This window comes from Perca flavescens, chromosome 10 (assembly GCF_004354835.1).
Source record: "Perca flavescens isolate YP-PL-M2 chromosome 10, PFLA_1.0, whole genome shotgun sequence".
In the NCBI taxonomy this organism is placed as follows: domain Eukaryota; kingdom Metazoa; phylum Chordata; class Actinopteri; order Perciformes; family Percidae; genus Perca; species Perca flavescens.
Window position 1 is genome coordinate 33,566,468 of NC_041340.1, and position 22,122 is coordinate 33,588,589.

The 22,122-nt window shown below is 41.4% G+C and overlaps 1 protein-coding gene across 2 annotated transcripts in view; it reads left to right on the forward strand.

Moving 5' to 3' along the window:
* The window catches only part of si:ch211-159i8.4 (matrix-remodeling-associated protein 5), a 71,242-nt gene that overhangs the window by 32,210 nt on the left and 16,910 nt on the right, over positions 1-22,122 (forward strand). The window contains exons 1-4 of one of the 2 annotated variants that reach the window (XM_028588869.1): positions 72-153; positions 16,487-16,612; positions 17,018-17,154; positions 21,522-21,651. In XM_028588869.1, the coding sequence (XP_028444670.1) occupies positions 16,526-16,612; positions 17,018-17,154; positions 21,522-21,651 (354 nt within the window). In that variant the 5' untranslated portion in view covers positions 72-153; positions 16,487-16,525. Of the gene's footprint in view, positions 1-71; positions 154-16,486; positions 16,613-17,017; positions 17,155-21,521; positions 21,652-22,122 lie in introns of those variants that run through there. The other variant, XM_028588868.1, reaches the window with a different exon arrangement.

The following is a 22,122-nucleotide window of genomic DNA, read 5'->3' on the forward strand; positions in this document are numbered from 1 at the left end:
ACAGGACTAAAGCATCAACTGAATACTTTTTTACGCCTGTTTTTCTTGTAAAACTGTGACTTTCCAGCCTGCAGTGAAAGCTAAAGGACTTTTTTTGGGATCTATTTTGTACTTACAACTGTTTATTCTTTCCCCTTCTGGAGGCATTTCCAGGTGAGTCTCTTGTGGTCTTCATAATGAGAACTTGTTAAACGCTCCCAGATGTAAAAGTAACTTTAACAGAGGCTGTTGTTTGAATTGCGGTTTAAGTTTTCTGTGCAGCTCTGGGGTTTTAATACGAGATGCTCATTTAAAAAAAAAAAAAAAAACTCTCCTCACATGTTGCAACATCCCGAATGTTTGCATAGATTGAGTGATAATTATCGAGAGTTGACGGACAGATGTTGATGTATGGCTGATGATGACTAATTGTCCTCATTAAAAAGTGTCAGTTAAGTTATGTGAGGTCGTCTAATGAGTGTCAACAGGTTGCAGTGGTGACAGTTTTAGAGCCATAGATGTCTTTGCAACATTGAGGAATGCCATCCTGCTTTGAAATGTGATTTCATACAGACTGTCATGCAGTGACGGATGTGGTTGGTGTCCCATCTGTTGATTGACTTGTGTTCAGTAGAATTAGAACAGTCCAGTGCTGTTAATTTAGTGCTGTCTATCGGGAAAACTGAAAGGTTCTCAAAAGCTCTTGTACTTTTCTGATCTAAATGAAACCTATTTTGCCCACCGCAAAAAGGCTGCACAAAATTCTGATATGTTCATAGAGCATCTGAAAATGCAAATATTTATGTTATATACTGTGCAAGACACATACATCTCTGTCAAGCACAGCCTGTTGCTGGGAAAGTTTGTTTACTTTAAGCAGGTCTCTTGGCGATGTGCATTTCAGTCATATTGGTACCATTGAGCACTTCAGGCAAACGGACGCTTCGTATAAATACTCTAAGTATTTACTAGCTACATGCAGCTTTGTTTTAAGGGGCCAAACTTTCAGTTATAATGAGCTACAGGCAAAAGGGAGCTTGCTCGACTTTGCCTAGACAGTACAAAGTATTTTAGATTTGCTTAAAAGCCACCTGAGCGTCTGTCCGTGCCACTGCAGCAAGCCATGCTAAAACTTTGAGAGATTTACAGCCAATACTTGGAAAGGAATTCTCAAAGGAATCTGCCCATTCAAAACGTTCAGGTGATTAATTTACATCCAGTCGGAATATTTTGTTTCTCATTCCATATCTTCAGTGTAAGTGAAAACTAAAAAAAGGACATTTGTTCCATATTTTTACCCTTACAACTTTTATAACGTCCATAAATAAAATAGACTTCTAAAACCAAATTGGACTCTTATTTACCCTCAGAAGTCTCTAAAGAATATGAAAAAGCAATGTCGCTATGTAGTAAATTAAAATAAATTACCATAAACTACATGTGGAATATAGTGAGTGAGTGAGTGAATATAAACATAAATGTTCCAAAAATGTCTATCAATCATAAAACATAGCTGTTCAACAAGGTTGATATTTGATAGCACTCTCTTATGTTGAAAGAGATTTCTGAATGAGTATCTATGGGCAGCACATGATATTACAGACTTGCATGCAAACATATGGGAATCATATTGTAGTCCTCTCTTGACATGTGTTATCTTGAATAGAGCAGCTGTGACTTGGCTGGCAGTCAGCGTAATGCTTTTAACATAAAGATGTACTGGCCTCACTCAGACATTCTTAAAGGAATACAGCATATATTAAATAGACTGGTTGGGCTTTTGATCTGGTTTTAGGGATTTAAGTATAGACACCAAAATTTGCCAAGAGTGGTTGGTAGAATTGACTGGTGGTGCTGCGTGTGGTAATGTTTTTCTTCACTGCAACTATTATTCTGGTAACGCTAATGTGTTTTAGGCTTTGAGATATAGTATGTCTTGCTCGTGATAGGAACTGTATAGTTGACTCTTAGTTCCTGTACTTATGTGCTAGCATAAGCAATTCAAAACAGCTAGGTTCAAGCTGTCAAAAAACCTACCCAAAGCTCTTTATATTGTGGTAAAGTCTGTCTATTAGATCATAGCTTCAAACTTCTACCTTTTCCTCCATTGATTAATATAGCAGGTGCAAAACACAGGTGTAATTTACACCATTAACGATGGCTGGGACTGGGACACAATAGAAAAGAGTTATCAAGTGTTACACTTGTGCTTTTTTCCTGCCATGACAAGTCAAAACGTCTGCCAAGAAAAGGCATTTAAACAACAGACGTGGCATAGACTAGAGCATTTTGCTTTTAATTTGAGACACTTGAAACAAGGTCCTCCAACAGTGTGAGGTGCAGTGTTGGCGAATAAAAAGGTAAGTGCACTAGCTGCATGCTACACTTAAATCACATTGATGAAAATGCAAAAGATGCTTAAAATCTCTCCTGAACTTCCGTTAGCTAGTAGTAGGAAGTTAGAAAGAATTGGGAAATGCTGGAATTTTATTAACGTGGGTCTTATTGCCATAGTTTTTGCTAAATAAGGTTAGCTAACATTCACCACCATTAATGTAGACATTAGCAAAACTACAAGTGTTGGCTAACCCTGTGCTAGCTTATTATGTTCTGAACTATTACTGCAGTATAGTTAGGCCACACTCCATATGCTAGCAGTTCAGCACACACTTTTCTGAATGATAATAATGGAATGTAACCGCTTAAAGGACTTCCACAACAATACTATAACATAATAGCTACTAGTAATGTTAGCTAGTCTATATCTAAAGCAGCTTTTGGTTGCTTACAAACATAGGCAAAGTTACCAGATGATGTCATGATGATGCTACCCAGATAGCAAGCACATTTGGGCCGATTCCGGCTGAAAAGCGCTACTGTCGGCTCAGTGTCGGCATCGGAGTAAAGATAACGGGCCAGAGTCGTGCCGACTGTGTACACAACACTTCTGGCTGACATACGGCTTTTTATGAAGAGCCAGTGTCGGCTAAAAGCAGTTTTACTCGCGCTGGCTCAAATACGGCGTTTTATTAATGGGCCAGTGTCGGCTAAAAGCAGTTTTACTCGCGCTGGCTCAAATACAGCGTTTTATCAATGGGCCAGTGTCTGCTAGAAGCAGTTGTACCAGTGTCAGTTCCGTACTCAGTGTAGCTGTGTATTTTTACCGTCGGCCCGAGTTCGTTTTGTCACAGTCAGGCCACAACGAGAATTATGGAACTCAGCCGCCTGAAAAAAAAAGTTTTGGCGGTTAAATTCTAGGACTCTGCCGGAGATTTGCAGTCTGCAGAATATTTCATTTTTGGGAGGAACATTTTCAGCGGCAGAAAAGGCAAGTAATTAAATGTAATGTTCATTACAGTGTTGTATTACATTTAGAAGCTGTTGTAAATGTCAAGAAGAATTGTATTTTAATATCTTTATAACAATTAGATCGTTTGTGATGATAGGCTATCAGAAAACATTCTGATATGTTATCACAAATAGGCTAGATGAGTGCGATCTCCATGTGTAAATTTAATTAATTATCTTGTTTTATTATTATAACTGCTCATTTCTTCCTCCAGAGTCAACATTGGAACCAGCAACAAACATGTCGTAGTTTCTGGACCACATCTGTCCCGGGGACCAAGCCGAGTCTCAGCCAGATCTGTCTTACAGCGTCTGGGCCAGAACTGGGCCACATAACACTGTCACTTTACAGTGTCTGGGCCAGAACTGGGCCAAATAAAACACTGTCACTTTACAGTGTCTGGGCCAGAACTGGGCCAAAATAAAACAATACAAGTCACTTTACAGTGTCTGGGCCAGAATTTGGCCACATAAACAAAACAAATCATTTTACAGGGTGTGGGCCTCATCTGGGCCGGAGGGACTGTTTTTGTGTCTATTTTCCATGTGTGGACCAGTTTGGGCCTGGGAACCAGCCAGAACTGGGCCAGAATTGTAGCAAGGATGTGGCCCTGTGGTGGGCCAGACAAATTTTGTTATGTGGGTAATGTACATATAAAAGTAGAAATTAAACTGGTTATTAAAGGAAACCTATTTCTCATTCTTGTACTTTGGCTACTATAACTACAGGTTAGCATACCATGATCCTATTCACCACCATCATTGTAGACATTGGGCGTCATTCACCAATATCTTCCTAAGTTTTCTCTTAAAGGGGTGATAGAATGATTATATAGGGTATTTTACACTGTTCCTTAAGGTCTCCTAATGGGGTATGTAACATTGGTTGGGCTGAAAATTGCCCGAATGCTATTTTATTAGGCCCTTAACTACCTTGTGAATATGGCTCTATTTGGAACAAGAGCTTTTCTTCCAAATATGGTATGCTCATGAATATTCAGAATGAGCTACGTGCTGATTGGTTTGAGCAAACTACATAGAAACACATGGGAGACTCCACAGCAGGTCTCACTGCAAAGTTATACATTGTTTGTCGGGCTATTACGTTATTAAATTCACTTCTGAGACTTTTTTAAGCGAGAAATCAACTATATAAAGCTCAAATATGGGACGTTTTACGAAAATTGATGGCTTATTGCAAATTTGGTAAGACTGTGTGTCAGAGTTCAGCTGCCGGTGCTGCCTGTGTTGCTGCCTCACTGCCCGGCCTGCCTTCCTCCACAGACCCCGGCCTGCAGCTCCCCTCTTCCTGCTAGCTAAATGGCCCGTGTGTGAGAGTGATAGCGCGGTCAGCGAGCTTGTTACACCAGCAATCTCTTACCACAGTTCCAGTTACTCTAGCCTGGCTGTCAGCTGCCGGCATAACTAGAGTAGCTATATTTACAGTTTGAATTCCGTCACGCCACTTATACAACATATCTCTAAAGGTCTTAAAGCTAACAACTGTGTCCAATTTCAAGTTAATGAATTTTTGTGAAGATTAGGGGTTTCGTTATCTATGACTGTCCCTTCATGCTAGCTATGTGTAGCTACAAATCACGGATAGTTAGCTTCATTTTCGGCACAAATAAAGTATATTTACAGTTTGAATTCCGTCACGCCACTTATACAACATCTCCCTAAATGTCTTATAAAGCTAACAATGGTGTCTGATTTCAAGTTAATGACTTTTTGTGAACAGTGGGGGTTTCGTTAGCTATGACTGTCCCTTCAATCCTAGCTATGTGTAGCTAGCTACAAATCACGGATAGTTTGCTTCATTTTCCACAAAATTTGTGTATATTTACAGTTTGAATTTCGTCACGCCACTTATACAACATCTCCCTAAAGGTCTTATAAAGCTAACAACAGTGTCCGATTTCAAGTTAATGAATATTTGTGAATTTCAGAGGAATTCTAAGAGGAGCTAGCTCTCATTGATAGAGCTCCATCCAGCCGCAGGCTCTATCAATGAGACTCAGGGACAAGAGGCGTTTATTTCCCCAATCGTTTGTTTAAATAACTCAACACATTATAATTACACACATTAAAAGATTAACTGGAACCTGTGGTAACAGATTGCTGGCGTAACAAGCTCGCTGACCGTGCTCTCACTCACACACACCGGGCATTTAGCTAGCAGGAAGCAGGTGTCAGAGCACCGCCGTTAAGTAGTCCATTATCCAAAAACCGGTGACTTTGCGCGGGTATGGAGTGCTGTGGGCTGCCAGTCGTGACGGAGCTCCAAGTACCTCATAGCAGGCCGGGGTGTGTGAAGGAAGGCAGGCTGGGCGGCGAGGCAACAACACAGGCAGCACCGGCGCTGAACTCCGACACACAGTCGGACAAAATTTGCAATTAGCCATCCATTTTCATAAAACGGCCCATATTTGAGCCTTACATAGTTGATTACTCGCATAAAAAAGTTTCAGAAGTGAATTTTGTAATGGAATAGCAGAGATCTGCGCGACCTAGATTTGGAAGACTACCTGATCTCAGGTCAGTTGTGTAGCCTATGTAAATGTTGGGGCGTGACAGTTCTCTTAATACACCCATGGGCTGACAAAGGTTCCGGTTTTTGGGAGGTTGACGTCAACTTCCAGCTTTGTTGGGATTCGCCCGTTTTCAGCGGCAGTTTCAAAATATGAGATTTTCATAGTAAAGGGGTGTCAATGGGACTTTGAGCTTCTATGTATGTCCTATTACCCACCGAACTGTCGTTATTCAACTATGACAGGGTAAAATCGGTTTTGCATTCTATCACCCCTTTAAATATGTTCTTAAGAAGGTTCCTAAGAAAAGTCTACGTCATGACGTGTTCTTAAACAGCAGATTTGTTCGCATCTGTGTTCTTAGGATTGATGAATCCCACGTCTTCGTAACTGAAAGCGCGTGCCAGTTGTTCCTAATTAGCATAAAAAAACTCCCCGCAAATTCCCATATAAGGACATGACACTTCCTGTGCACCTCCTGAGAGACTGGTTTTCGGAGATTGTCGGAGCCGCGGTGGAGGAAGTACTGAATCTCAGTACTTAAATAAAAGTACAAATAACAAGAGACATATTTACTTTAGTAAAAGTATAAGGTGTCCACTACCACAAACAAGGCCTGGCTTTTTAAAAAAAGTTCCTATCCTAACCAGCATAAAACGGAAATGAGTTAGAATCGGAATGCGATTGGTTTTATTCATGGGTGTATTTAAAGACTGTGTATTTCTTTAACCATGCAAGTAAGCAAATAAAGTGTGTGAAGCAGCGCAAATGGGGAGATGTGAAGAGGTCCAACCAAATAAATAAGATATGAACGCGTCTTATGCAGCCTGGCGGAGGAGTAAACGACGCTGTGGAGAGAAATAGATATAGCAACTAGATTTAAAAACGGGAATAATAAAAACAAACATTTTCACTTTTACCGGACGTTGTATTACCGAGGGTCAGCAGCGCTGCGCCCGGGCTCTGCAGCACCGGAGCCGGCTTGGATCAGCGGTGCCCCATATATACAGTATCTACGGCAACCCATATATATACAGTATCTACGGCAACCAAACTTTACTGGTGAGACAAACGTGTCACGGTCAGGAAGACGTTTTGGCAGGGGGAAACTGATCAGAAAATATAACTGAACATTGTAGAAATGTAGTGGAGTAGAAAGTATAGATAATTGCTGCAAAATGTAACAAAGTAAAAGTAAAAAGTAGGCTATGCACTATTGAGTCTACTTAAGTAAAGTACAGATACGTGAAATACATTACAGTACAATACTATCATTGTAAACGACTGTAGAATTAAATAAAATGCAGTAAGCAATCATTTGGAGCCAATTGTCATCACTCAAATGTGCGTAAGAGTGCTTTTCAGTGTTCGTAGATTTTGTTCTTAGCTAAGAACAAATCCAAGTTAAGAAAACATTAGTGAATGCCAGAATCTTCGTAAAAAGTTTGTAAGAAGGGTTTAAGAACACATTTCTAAGTAAGAACGGTTGGTGAATGAGGCCCATTGTCGGCACAAGCACTGCACTGGAAACCGCTTCAACAATGCGGCCAATTAAATACAAAGCTTATTGAAAACTATTTGCTAGAAAATTACTGCCAGCTGTTTCAATTAAAGTTTTTAGCAGGGGCAACACTAGCTCTTCAGTTTATCAAATTTAGTTTCTTGTAATGTTAAAGGTCCCATGGCATGAAAATGTCACTTTATGAGGTTTTTTAACATTAATATGAGTTCCCCCAGCCTGCATATGGTCCCCCAGTGGCTAGAAATGGTGATAGGTGTAAACCAAGCCCTGGGCATCCTGTTCTGCCTTTGAGAAAATGAAAGCTCAGATGGGCCAATCTGGAATCTTCCCTTTATCACGTCATAAGCGGAAAGTTAACCTTGCCTTTCTCTGCTTTGCCCGCCCAGAGAATTCGGCCCGCCCATAAGAAAGACAGAGACATCAGGCTTGCAAACGAGCAAAGTGGCAGTTGGTCAAGCATGGATATATTAAGAGAACTGGATACAGTGTTCGGCGGGAAGCCCCATACATTCCAATGAGAGTGCTCAAAAGTGCATAAAGCAAACATGGAACTTGGATCTTCCGCGTTGACTGGCCCATGACGTCACGATGGACATGCACACCAGCAACAGTTAGTTTGTGTTGTCGTAGCAACCGGTAGCAACATGCATCGTTCATGAGCTTCTCTCTCGTGTCTCTTACAAGTGGCGAACTCATGAACTTGCCGTTTTCATTGTTTAAAATATTCACTAACGTTAAACATTGTGTTTTTGTTGTTCCTGATCGTTTTCATGCTTAGCTAAATAAACGATTGATCTATTTAGACAACCAAGAAGATTTAATCATTATGTCGAGCAACTAGCTAGCTACTAGCTAGTGCTAGCTACTGAGGCAGGGCTCTCAAGCCTCACGCATTGGGCGTGAGACACACGCATTTCAACCCGTTCACACGCCACACCTTGTATTTCTCACGCAGAGAAATTACCAGGATAACGCCCACCAAGTTGCGCCGCTATTTTTAACAGTGGAACAGGTAGAGGAATCAAGTGAGTTCCCCATAGAGTTCAGAACGCCCTGCCACCATCCGCGGCGCTACCATTGGTCATTTTAGGTTCGGGCCCGCCCATTTTGACCCATCTAGCAGTTCATCCAATAAGCAGCCTGAGGAAAGCTTTGAGTGAAAGCTTCTCAGCCAATCAGCGGCTTCTACCCGCCTGCCCACAGGCTGCGTCGTCACCAGCAAGTGATCCAATGAAATGAATGACATTTGTGCGCAAGCTTTTAAAGCAAGCTCAATGAGATAGAGACAGAGTGTAGCTATTAGCTAGCTAATATGAAACGCAAAGCGAAGAAAAGCAGCTTGTTTTCATCTAAATTCAGCAAGAAACACTCCAAGGAGCAGTAGGAGGACATTTTAAGTAATGCGGTTACAAGTTACGATTTACCATCCTGCTCGGCCGCCCTCTCCCCATCAAGTCCTGCCGTAGCCACACCGTCACACCAGCAAGGCAAGTAGTGTCTTAACGTTATTAGTGTCTGGCTGTCTGAATGAAGGGGGAACCTGAATACATTTGGCTTATTTTAATTGGCCCGTCCAGTTTTCTGGAGGCCCACCTACAATCAAAATCCTGGCGCCGCTAGTGCCTGCCACGCACAAGCTGAGTGAGTGCGGATTTCAAGTTGCGGCTTTCGTCGCTGTTTGTGACGTTGCCTGAGATTGAGTGACAAGTGTACTCGGTGTACTCATTGACATAGGGTGTACTCGCCCTGTTGTTTATCTGGTTGCCATGACTTGGCGAGTGATGATAACCTGACTCCGCCAGATGGATTGCTTCGCATTTGCTCGGCATATCCATCTGGGAACTTTCCGTTGGAGAACTTTTGGGAAAGGGCGGAATACTGGTTATTTGATTGGATGAACCATCTGTCTATCACCTATGTTGGTGATGGACGGGCCAAATCAACCAATCAGATCCACGAAGCGTATGAAAATACAACGACAAGCCCGCCCCTGCTTCTGCAGGCAAAGCATAGCTCGTAAGCTCAGCATGCAAGCAACATGTCGGTAAAGGATATTTGCCGTTTGTGTAACGAGAATTTAGGAATAAAAGGAACCATTTCAGGTTCCCGGACCATATTCCAAAAGAAGGATCCAAGACAAAAAAAGCATTAGCGAGCGGCTAACAGAATTAGGGCTACCGCTGGCTGATAATACTGGTTAGCTGATTGGATAAACCATCGGTCTATCACCACCTAACCCACCTCAAAACCAATGCTGATTGGCCCGGTCGTTTGGCTAACGGCTCCAAATTTTCTCTGCCTCAAGATTCCAGACTGATCTGTGAGTGGAAAACTGGAGCTCGCGAGATCAGGACGGTCTCACGAGGCTAGGGTGATGACGTCCTGTCACTGTTCCAGTTGAGGGGTGAGAGAGCGGATGACAGTTGGCTTGAGTTCAGTATAGCACACGGCTCTGTAGAGTCGTGGAATTATGACTTTATATACTACATGTACATAGGAACAGGAAACCCTATTGTGTGTCTGCCCTGTTTCAGATACTGTGGCGGCAGAAATCAACATAGAGGAAACACTGGGTAGCTTTTATTATTATTATTATTATTATTATTATTATAGCTACATGTTGAATCGGCTGCAGGGCTACTCTGACAGTTTTATATTTTTATAAAGATACCCATTTTAGGCCTACCAATAATACTTTTATAACAGTACCCAAATAATTTGGAATATTTTTAGTTTTTTCTTTCCTTTTATTTTTACTGCACAACCTCCCGGGCTCCATTGTGAAAACCTTTGGCCTAAGCTATTTCATTATATTGTATCCAGACAATTGATAGTATTAATTATTGCGCATGCACACACACACACACACACACACACACACACACACACACACACACACACACACACACACACACACACACACACACATACTGAATTAATAAAAATAAAAATTATTTGTACGAATTTATGTAGGGCTGCTCCCTCTTTAGGCGACTAATCGGTGGTTTTGGTCTTAGTCAACTTAGATCTCTTTAGTCCATTAGTCATGTTTGAGAAACGTACGAGCACATCTCTAGTAAACACCAGAATTAAGGGTTGACATTTTACCTAAGAGATATCACCGTGAAATCCTAGTTTGATTACTTTCATTAAGGCAATTTTTTGTTGTATTACACGTTTTCTGAAATGTTGTGTTTAAATATGCAAAGGAGGCGTTATCTTATTCAATATATGCATCATTTTGCATGACTCTTTGCAGAGAAACTCAGGTTTACAGATCTGTCAATTAAATCAACTAATCGATTAGGCGATACAATTAAATGAGTGTTGTGAGTGACTAAGAATTTCTTCAATCGAACACAGGCCTACATTTATGTCATTTATCAGATCAGACTCTGTCCCCACCCAAACCCCTGCCGCCAAAATCTCACTGTGAACTCTGTTCAAAACTTGAGAGCCCTGCTGAGGTTAGCCTGCAGTTTGGTGACAGAGCTCATCCATGGCTTTATCCCTCATCCACGTTACAAGCTTTACAGCATACAGCCCTCATATGCATCATAAGACAGAACCAAGGCGATGTAATCACTATGTAGTAACGTTATGTAGGCATATCTATGTAGGGCCTATAGTATTACCGTTCTCTTAATACATCCATGGTAGCTACCGTTAATAGCTAGCTACTAACCGATAGCCCCGCCAGTTTGGGAAACGCTTCATACATGACGTTACATCCACGTTACAGGCTTTACAGCATACATACATCCCTTGGGTGTATCATAAGAAAACACCATGGACGTATTAATAGAACACATGGTGAATTACAACCATTAGCTATATCCATTATTACAGCTACAGGACCTCGGGAGAACATGTGAGTGGGCAGTTGCAGTCCTGCGGCTCTGCTTGCGTCCATTATGCGCGTTCGTCATACCTAGTTTAATAACTCTGGATTCGGCTACTAGTGAATGTTAAAAATGTTAAAAACTTGACGTTTTAAACAAGGACCCTTTAAGTGTTCGGGCTGGTAGGTTGGTGTACCCCAAAACAAATTATCCACTGAAATATAGAAGTTTCTTTCGCCATGCAAAGTCTTTGTGAAAAGTCTTTCTGGGCCATGGGGTGCAGTACCACCGTTATCCGCTAAGCCCATGGTGGCTTTTAGACATGGCGCTCTTCCTGGGGGCTTGTGGTCAAGTCCACACCCCACCCTCCACCTTGCCCCCCCCCCCCCCCCCTCCTCCTCAATAGCATTTAAAGCTACAGACACAGAATTTGCACATCCTAAGCAAAGCTCATTGTGGGACTGGCTCGTAGTGGCTGTCATTCTGCACCAAGGCTGAATTTCGGGAAAGAGACTTCAGATACAGTATTAGGGGACCACTAAGGTCTATATAAAAGAGACTTCAGATACAGTATTAGGGGACCACTAAGGTCTATATAAAAGAGACTTCAGATACAGTATTAGGGGACCACTGAGGCCTAAATAAAAGCATCCAAAAAACAGCATGTCATAGGATTTTTAAGACTCTAAGCACTAAAGTCTACTTAGCTCCATTGTACTGGGGTAGAACAAAAACCTTGGCCAATGAAACCAAAGCTAACTGAATGGTTAGATACCACCGGGTATAAGTGGAAAATATCAACTTATCAGCAAAATATTGCCAGTTACTTATGATTTCACTTACTGTCTTCTTTTTGTTTTTGCTTTACATAATCCTGCTATCATTCAACATATTATATGCTAAAATTGTAGATAAAGATCCAATGATCTACTGGGAGGGTTTCTATGTTCTGTACTACAAGTTCAAATTCGTCTAAGGCAGAGATCTTCAACAGGGGATCCAGGACCCCTAGGGGGTCCTCAAAGTCACTGTAGGGGGTCCTCCAAATTATTGTCAAATTTTAAATTTTTTTTCATGAATTAAAACGTTTTAACATAATACTAACATATTATTAGCAAATATAAACTCACTGATGATAGGCTTACTGGTCTAAAGGTAATGCAGTCTCTAAGAAAGCCACCCACAAATACTAATTAATAGCTTAGTATTCTATGCAAAAAAGGTATGTATAAAGGCTTTAGGCCCAGTTTAATATGCAACTTCATTTTATAAAATATATGTAGTATATATCTTTCAGTTAAGGGGTCCTTGGCTTAAAAAACGTTGAAGACCCCTGGTCTAAGGTATAGTACGGCCTTTGCTGTTTCTGTCCATCGTTCATTCAATTATTATTTTTCTCTTCGTGACAGCATGACGTTTACTCCTTGCATGGTTCAGTCACTGCACATGTTTAAAAGTGTAACACAGAAGAATTGGATGATAGTAAGATGGAAAGAAAGCCCATATAGAAAGAAACAAAGGAGTGAAGGATAAATTGTGGCAGGACTTAAGGAGTATAGGCGCCATGTACCAGTGAGCATATGATTTTGATAAGCAGGAGGTCGGACAGTGTAGTGCTTTGGCTCTTTCTCTGGAAGTACTTTATCTCTGTCTGGAAGAGTCTGGGAGGAGTAAGTGAATTGTACAGGAAAACTCTTTTCTCATCTCCTCATCTGTTTTCTCTTTATATTCTGCTGTCTTGTCCTCTGTCATACCTCTCTTCCCTTCCTTTCCTCTCTCTGTCCCACAGTTTTCTACCTTTTCCTCACATGTCCTTTCCTGTGTCTCCAAAGTGGTAACACGGGAGAGCTGGTAAAGTCATTAGTGCAGAGCAGGATCAGAGAACCAACTGGCTGACAGCGTTTACCTGTGATCAGCATAACCCTCGATACAGGAGGCTGACTGAATGGACACCTTTATTGCTCTGTAAAGTCAAGGTAAGAGCTGTTGCAGCAACAGTCTTACCTGAGACATGTTATAAGTGAGGGTCGCTGAACAGCTGTGTGTAACACCTTATAAAATGCATCCAATATCCTTTCAACATGTCGTTTAAGTTGTAGAACTGATGACCACATTTACACAGACATTGTGGGACATTCATTGTGCACCATTGGTATATCCATTGTCAGATAACATGGCTTTTTAACAATGTTAAGCTTGAGTTTTTATGATCTTGGAAACAAGATGGCAAAGTAATTAGAGACCTGAGGCCACACGTTCATGCACTTGTGACACAAAGCATCCCTCCTGCTGCTGGAGTATCATTGACCACAGCAATGAGCTTCTGTTCTGTAATTGATCCTGACCTATGATCCCCCTGTGGAAGAAGCAAGAGGAGAGGATTTCCCGCTGTGGATCAATAAATATTAATCGTATTGGTTGTTAATGCACATAGACGCAGTGAATGCTCATAATTTGAGCGTGAAAGTACATTTTGTAAAGGAGAGTAAATATTAAACTGGAAGGTTATAATGAGAAAATTTTGTGTTTTTACAGCATGTTTCCACTGCCCCCAATTAGCCAAATCAGTTAATGCAGGTTAGCTTTTTTTCAGATGAAAAGCTCAAGAAAAACTAGTAGATGGACCTTAAGTTAAGATTGTCAAATTTTAGGAATGGTAGTGTCCCTCGGTTGGTCCTCTACTTTGGAACAGACTGAAATATCTCAACTGTCTCCATAAAGATTTGCCAACTGTTGCAATGCTAAGCTATCCTAGAGCCGCTATCCTAGAGCCGGTAACATCAATCCCCCTGTTTCCTTTTCCATGCATGATGCATTTAACGTGAGAGTGAGACCTAAAGTGGCCTGTATGAGTGTATACTTTCCCACCTAAGAGGGGCTGTGCTGTGTTAAACTGACTCACCCTGCCGGTGTTTCAATTTGCGCTCCGGAGCCAGGCAGTCTTGAGTGACCTCTGCTCCGTGTCTGCTTTCCAGCGTCCTTCAAAAGTTGTGTTGTGGTAATCAAGAAGCAAGAATTAATGTCCCACTTAGGATGAATTGTCATTATTTTGGTGACTTTTCATCTAGTGCCATCATTGTATGTGAAACTGTATGTTGTCTTGCCCGCGTACGCTTTTCTTGGCCAGGTCGTCGTTGCAAATGAGTACCTGTTCTCAACGGCCTACCTGGTAAAATAAAGGTTAAATTAAAATTTAAAAAAATAAGGTCAAAATTGTAATTTGTTGTTTTGTGTGTGTGTGTGTGTGTGTGTGTGTGAGATAATTAATATCAATAGCACATCATGATCCAGGTCAAATTGGCACTTTCCTTCTGTTATTCTGCCACAAATGTCAAACACACACACACACACACACACACACACACACACACAGATGTTAGGTGAATTAGTGAATTAGAGGAGAGAACACAGAGAAAGAAGAGGAAACCAGAAACCCCGAACTGGCCTCTAATGACTTCAAAATATGTATGTGTGTGTTGTTTGGTTCTACCTGTGAATGCTTGTCTTTCTCTCCCTCCCCCCATTCCTCTCTTCCCTCTGAGTTTGGTGTGTGTGTGTGTGTGTGTGTGTGTGTGTGTGTGTGTGTGTGTGTGTGTGTGTGTGTGTGTGTGTGTGTGTATTTGGTATGTAATGTCATGAAAGGGGCATGTTAACATTTAAATCAACAAAGTGAGTGCCAAACCACCTGGCACTGTAGAAAACCACAACGGCCAGTGTTAAGTGGTTATTTTCCACTCTTGTGTTGTGTTGGATTCTACAGTATATGTTTCCGCTATACCAGAGTGTGAGTTTGCGTAATTAATCCTCAGTGCTGACAGATGATGTGTCTATTTTGTGTGTCTTTAACTAAACATATAGTCAAGATTATGTTGAATAAAAGAAGATTTATACTTTGCTGAGTCCACCGAGTAAAGGTGTAGTGAAGACGGGCAGGATTTAATCGAGTGTTTAAACCTCTCTGACGTGTTTTATCAACCTGGAGGACGAAATGTTTTGTGTTAGGAGAGCTGCTGCAGTTGTGAACTTTCTTTCTTTCTTCTTCTTACATTTACAGGTGTACCAGCTTGGCCATGTGTAAAGTGGTTATTAATGTTCTGCATTTTGCTAGTCCTTATGTAAATTTTCTCTTTCACTCTACTAAGCAAAAATCTAATCTAAGCAAAAAAATAAATCTGGGAGTTAGTTATTGCTGTTTGAAGTCAAAGTATCTTTATTAGTCTCCCAATGGAGAGTTTTGGACACCGACAAATTGCTGCAAGAGTTACAACAGAGACACACAACCAACACAGGGTTAAAACATTTAGAAGACAAATGTACATTGAACGTATAGGCCACTCAAAGAGCTGTGCAAATTGCAAATTACCATTTTCTATAGACTACTTGTGCTAAAGAAAAAACTCATTCTTCTGTTCTACGAGTTGAAGAACTCATCTGTTGTCAAAAGATGAAGTATCAGCTGAATATATGGGTGCATAGATGTGTAAGGGCCCTGTGCTTGTGAATGTGGAACTTGTTTAATATAGGTAATATCTAAAGATTTTAACTTGCAAAATACTAAAAAGAACAGGAAATATTAACAATGGATCACATGACTACTTATAAGTGAAAGGGGTCACTCAGGGATAAATCCACACATAATTATCACCCAAGTCCCTCAACTCTATGACGACATATAGCCTCATTTAGCACATCATTTTACGACCTGCCACTTTACTATTTTGGTACAAAGACAATGGCGGTTCGGGGGACGCACAGACTGGCCACTCTATTTGAAATGGTCTAGAATTGACACTGTATAAAGTTAGCTAGTTGGTGAACTTAGTGGAGCATTTAGCAGCTGGTCAGATATTTCCCTCAAGAGATGTTGGAGACCAAAATGAAAACACGCAAATGAATTTTGCTCTGTATCTGCTGGATGTGTAAACCTAATTTTAACTTTTGACTGTATTGCCCCATCCACCTGTCCATTCTATAAACTGCTTATCCTGACCAGGTTAACGAGGGGCTGGAGCCCATCTCATTATGCAGTGGTTAAAAGGTATAGACCTTGCACAGGTTGCTAGTGGGTCACTTTCTGTACCATCATCATCTACTGTGCACACGGATCAATAGCAATGTGACTATACTGAGTCAGCGGTCCATCAGGTACATTAAAAAATACAATCCACTACTTCAGCCCTGAAATAAATCCTATCTATGTTACAGCATGTTTAGTTTTTGTTGAAAAAATGTTTACATCTAAATCACTTCATCCCCTCCTGCAGGTGTTTCAATGACTTAAGTGGTCAGACTGCCATCCAGTCATGGCGCTGTGGTGGTGCGCCAACATCTTCTGCAGGTTGGCTGCAGCGTGGTTTCCCCTGCTCTTCTCATCACTGCTATGGCAAACGGTAATATATATATATATACATAAATGTATACATTGATTTCCTAAAACCACAGTTTTTCTATGGGAAATCTTGAATATATCTTGATGGAATTGGGCACAGGAGAGCACAATGTTAATACACCTGGTGTATTTTATATAAGCCACAAGTCAATTCCCTCCACTTAGTATTGATCTCTGTCCAAACTGTCTGTCAGTGTCTACACAGGTCTGAACTCATTTGTTTGCTTCTCCTTCTCATCTTTTCTGAATTTGCCTCTGCTACTCACTGCTTTCTCCTACCTTCCCTCATTTATCTTCTCTGCTCTCTTTTATTTTATTCCTACCCTTCTCCATCTGATTGCTTTCTGTTGTCAACCATTCCTCTCATCCTATTGGCCCTTTCGTCTTCCTCCTCTCCTCTCTGTAGATCTCCCCCATACATGCCATCCCATCCTGCCCCCGGAGCTGTAGCTGTCCGGGCGTCAAAGAGGTCCACTGTACGTTCAGACACCTCACCACCATACCAAAAACCTTTCCGAAAAACACAGAGAGACTCAACTTTGGGTAAGACTCTATTACTTGCACACTGAAGCATTGAGACATTGTCATCAATGGCAGCCCATGGGGAAGAAAGCCAAACTCTCTACAGGAAGTAGTGTGGAATGTGGAGTTGGTGATTTTTCAGAGAAGTGTTTTCTTTAGCTAACCAATATCCAACACTGTCTCTAATAACTCACAAACCAAAATTCTGAGGCAAGGGCTTTTTAGTTGTTGAGGCAGTTCTTTTGTATGCCATGGATCCAACAGAGGAATTACTCTCTTGCCTTAAAGGGTGGGAACCTGAAAACATATTGCTGCTTGCCATCGGTTTATCATACTGTACGTTAACCTTCCTTAAGAACATAAGGAGCCAGTTTGACACCAGAGAGAGCAGTCTCATCAATGAGCGAAATAGCTCCTAGCCCATGGTACATTTAATTTGACAACATTTTCTTTGAACACAGAAGATAAGGGCTTAGCATCAGCATTTGCTGAACTGACTCTGGAGGGGATAAATCTCCTGATCATTTCCATGTGGACAGAGCTTTCGCTGCCCTCCAGCACAGCGGAAAAATAGCCCAGCCACTGTTTTGTATATAACAAACTGCCTTGTCTAATAACTGGCTCCAAACAATACATATTTACAGGGCACGCTACTTGGCAAGCACGGCCAGAGCTACAGTATTGTTCACAGTAGGCGTTCCCATTTGCATGTGTGGCTCTTGTGGGAACAGCAATCACTGCATTTCAGCTGCATTGCATTTGTGATTTAGCTCTCCAGCTCTTCATGACCGGATAGAATACTGTGATGTAATAAAGCATTTTAGTTGGTAAAAAGCTACAATGCGGTGCCAAGCTACAGTCTCCATAAACTGTCTCCATATACCTTACAGTGGGAATGGTACTGTGGGAGCTATTAGTAATTTCTAGATCATCTCTTGGTCTTGAACTACAACAGAATGCTATACTGTTTTTTACAGCCAGCATTACACTGCTGGGACTACATTAGGAAAGGTTTGGCAACAGCAAGCGTTTAGAATTAGAATTAAATTACAACACCACCTTCAGGTCCAATTATATAAAGAAATAGATTCCTACAACTATAGAGCCTTCTCACATTTGTTTCATGGATCTGATCTTAAGACGTATTGCAGAGTGGAAAGGAAACCCATACAGCACATGTAAACAGACACATGGCATATATCATTGTACCACATAATAAAAAAGTTACAAAATGGACACTACATGATTTCCAGATGGTAGCAAGTGAGAAGCTGATTCCCCATTTCTATCCACTACTTTTGACCAATTGCCAGACTCTCCAGAACAGCAACTGTATACAGCAGGCCTATCAAGCTTTGGATGGCTCTACTTTGAAGCAGTGTGGGGTTGTAGTAAAAAATTACTCCATAAAGGATATGGAGGATGGCGTCTTTTTTTAGCCTGTCGAAAAACCGTAAACACAAGAGAAAAAGTGTAAGGAATGGCTAAAAGAGTGTTTGTTTGTCTCAGGCACGCTGGAAGTGCGCTCAGCCTTGCAGCCAATTTTGTCCAGTTGCCATTTCCAGTATTGCAACAGAAAATCCCCCTACATTATGTTATGTGGACTTATGTAAAAGAAAACCATTAATGGTTCAAGTCCTCATACGGACCAAAGTACAGTGTTGGACTGGTAGCTGGAGAGGTGCCAGTTTACCTCCTGGCCACTGCCAAGGTGCTCTTGAGCAAGGCCCTGAACCCCCAACCGCTCGGGGCGCAACAACTAACTAAGGGCGTTTTCACACATACCTCGTTTGGTCCGGACTTTCGGACTTTTTAGTTTGATCCGAACCAAAATTACAGGTGTGAAACCTCCCCCGGACCGCAGTCCGGATCAAAAGACCAAATTTTGGTCCGATAAAAAGAGGTGGTCTCGGTCCGGACCAAACTGAACCATGGTCCGGTTCGTTTATAGTGTGAAAGCATTTTTTGGATGGTTCGGACTTTTGGACCAAATACAAGAAGCTCTGGCAGGCTCTCCTTGTGTTACAAGACCGGGGAAGCTCCTTTAAGGTGCTTAGTGAGAGAGAGTGACGGTGAATGCGTTCAGAGAAGACAGCTGTCGGCTATCAGAGCAGAGAATACATCAGCAGTTTATTTGTTAAGTGGTAAATGTACAGCGTAGGTTTCAGTTTGTCTCTGAATAAATGCTCCAGAAAGAAAGTTCCCGTGTCTTGCTTCTCAACATCACAACAAAACAAAAAGGGCCGCGGCAGTAGGGGGAGAGCAGCAGTCAGTTGGAAAAACTCCAACACAGAGAGCGCATATGAGAGGACGAGGAAGCCCTTCAACAAACCAATCAGTTAGAAGTATCTGGAGACGTAGCTCACGTATGTGATGACGGCAGGACGTAGGTTTGTCATGTTTAGATCTTTAGTGCGCTTGCAAAACTGCAGTGTGAAACCACAACTTACCGGATCAAATGTATACAATGTAACAAAAACATGAACCTTGGTCCGGACCTTGGTTCGGACTTTCATGTGTGAAAACGCCCTAAGAGGGGGTGAGGCTTAGTGAACAGTCAATTACAAAACTGAACACACTGCTGTCACTGCTACTTACCCCAATGGATTTTAAATGTTTGATGTTTCACTTTAGTATGTAGATTTCTAATTCCCTATTGTTTTCTGATGGTTGTTCTTTGTGTGGGGTAGGAGGCGGTGTCTGTTATAATGGGAACAAAGGGAATTTCTCAAGGACACTTCAGCAGAGCAGACATTTGGAAGGGGATCAAACCTTTAAGTAACTAACAGGCTCTTACTTTCTAAACATGAGACCACCCTGCTAACTGGGGTCCAGACCAGGGGGATTTAGCCTCTAATTCAAAACCGTTGGTATATGTTCATACCAGGCATGTTTGGAGTGTGTTATTTACAGTCTGGGGCCTGTTTTCCTTTAAGTTTGGAGCAATGGGCTTTGAATTTAAAAATACACTGCTCTAATAAATGCAGGCATCCATACTCTTTCAAAAGAAATTCTGTGCTGATTGTTCAGTGGTGTGGAGGATGGTATGGACCACCTAAGCACCTTGCATAGTATTTCTTCAGGTGCTCGGTCATGATAAGGTAATGATGTATTATGGAAAACAGTGCATACAAGTCTGCCATGATTAAAGCTGTAATCAAATAAACTATATGCAAGTTCTGTCCCATTGGGAGTGCATGTAATATTTGGTTGCCATGTCTAATTCACTTGGCTGCTGAAACGTACAATTTACATACAGAAGTGCAACAAAGGAAACTGGACTGACAACAATAAAGTAAAGGTAGTTTTACACTTACAGCCTTGGTACGCTTCAAGCTAAGTGCCTGGCATGCTCGTCTAACAGCTTCTGAAACCCCCCTGCACTTTTCACCAGGTCTGACTTTGGAGTGCTGTGTCCAAATGTTTGTGTACCATGTGTACCATAAAATGTACTGTATGGTACATACTACTGTATGGTGATGAAATGCAAAATTGTTAGGGTATAAAAGCAAAGCGCACACAAGTTCAGTTAACACTAAAACTATGTGCATCATGGTACTGAAAGACAACCTAGATGAAAGTGATCACCAGATTATATATTGTGAGCTGGCTGTTTTATTGATGCAGTGGAAAAATGCTGAATCTCCTTTGTGTTCAATAGGGTAGGGATAACTGCTCCCAGGGATACTGGTGTTTTGCACACTGACAACAGGATAGCAGACTGTCAGACAGTACTGTCCTGATTCCTGTTCTTGGAAGGCCTGACTAACTCTCGTACACTGAAACCTGTCAAATGCTGCCGGCCCCTGCCAATATATAACGTGTTCTGTTAAGTTCCTTTGATGATTAATGTCTTTGGCTCGGGCATTTACAACCTGAAGACTTCAGAGAAGGTTTTTCTAATATTTATTTGTATTTTGATTGCTGATATAATTATCTGATGGGGCAATATGCACATAAACCCTTGCTGCTGTGTTACGTTAATGTTGTTTACAAGAGGACAAACCTAATAAAACAAAATACAGAATTTCTAAACGCATGCTGGGCAAATGCCCACTGTACATTGATGCTAACTAAGAAGGTTGTGAAGTAGATGCAGCATGGTAATTCTGTATGTGTGTGTGTGCGTGTGTTTCCCCTGACTAATGATGCAATAACTGCGTGTCAAAGGTTGCCTGGGGTCTAGCTGTGATCCCTCTCTCCTTCTTTTCATCCATTCTTTCCAGATATCTTTTCCCCTCGTCATTTGAAAGGTCACATTGCCCAGACACACACGCAAGCACTGACTGTTAACTAATATTAGTTTCCTATCCCTCTGACCCGCCTTATGACCCTCTCTTAGTCTTTCATCCCAGTAACTGGTTCTGTTTCTTTTCTCTCTCTAACAGTTATAACAGCCTGACGGAGTTGGACGGGTCAGAATTCAGGTCACTGCGGCAACTGGAAATGCTCATGTTGCACGGCAACGACATAAGCACAATCCACCCTGGGGCGTTTTACAACCTGAGGTCACTACAGGTAGGGTTTGTGTGTGTGTATTCTGGTAATACTATATTATTAATACTTCTCAAAATGTGTCTTCAAAATCAGGCAGACTTCTAATTCTTTACTAATTGTAGTGAAAACCCATTTCAAATATAACCTACTGAATTCATGAACCCACATGGATCTAGGAGCAAGTGAACCTGCACCAAGGACTGAAATATCAAACTTAATTCTTAATCATGGCTCCTCATTTAGAATTAAGTCCCATAACTTAAGTTAGTGTCTTATTCTTAGAGTTAATTCTGCGAGAACCTGGGTTTTATCCTACATTCTGTTCAGGTCCCAAACAGATGCAAGTCACCTGTTAAATACAAAGGGTTTTTGATGTGGGGGTCTTTGATCTGTTACCTTCTTCATATCTGGCTTTAAATCATATCTGGAGCAACGTGTAGCCAAAGCATATGTAAAAGTAGTGAACCATGCTGGGGCTGGCTAACACCACAG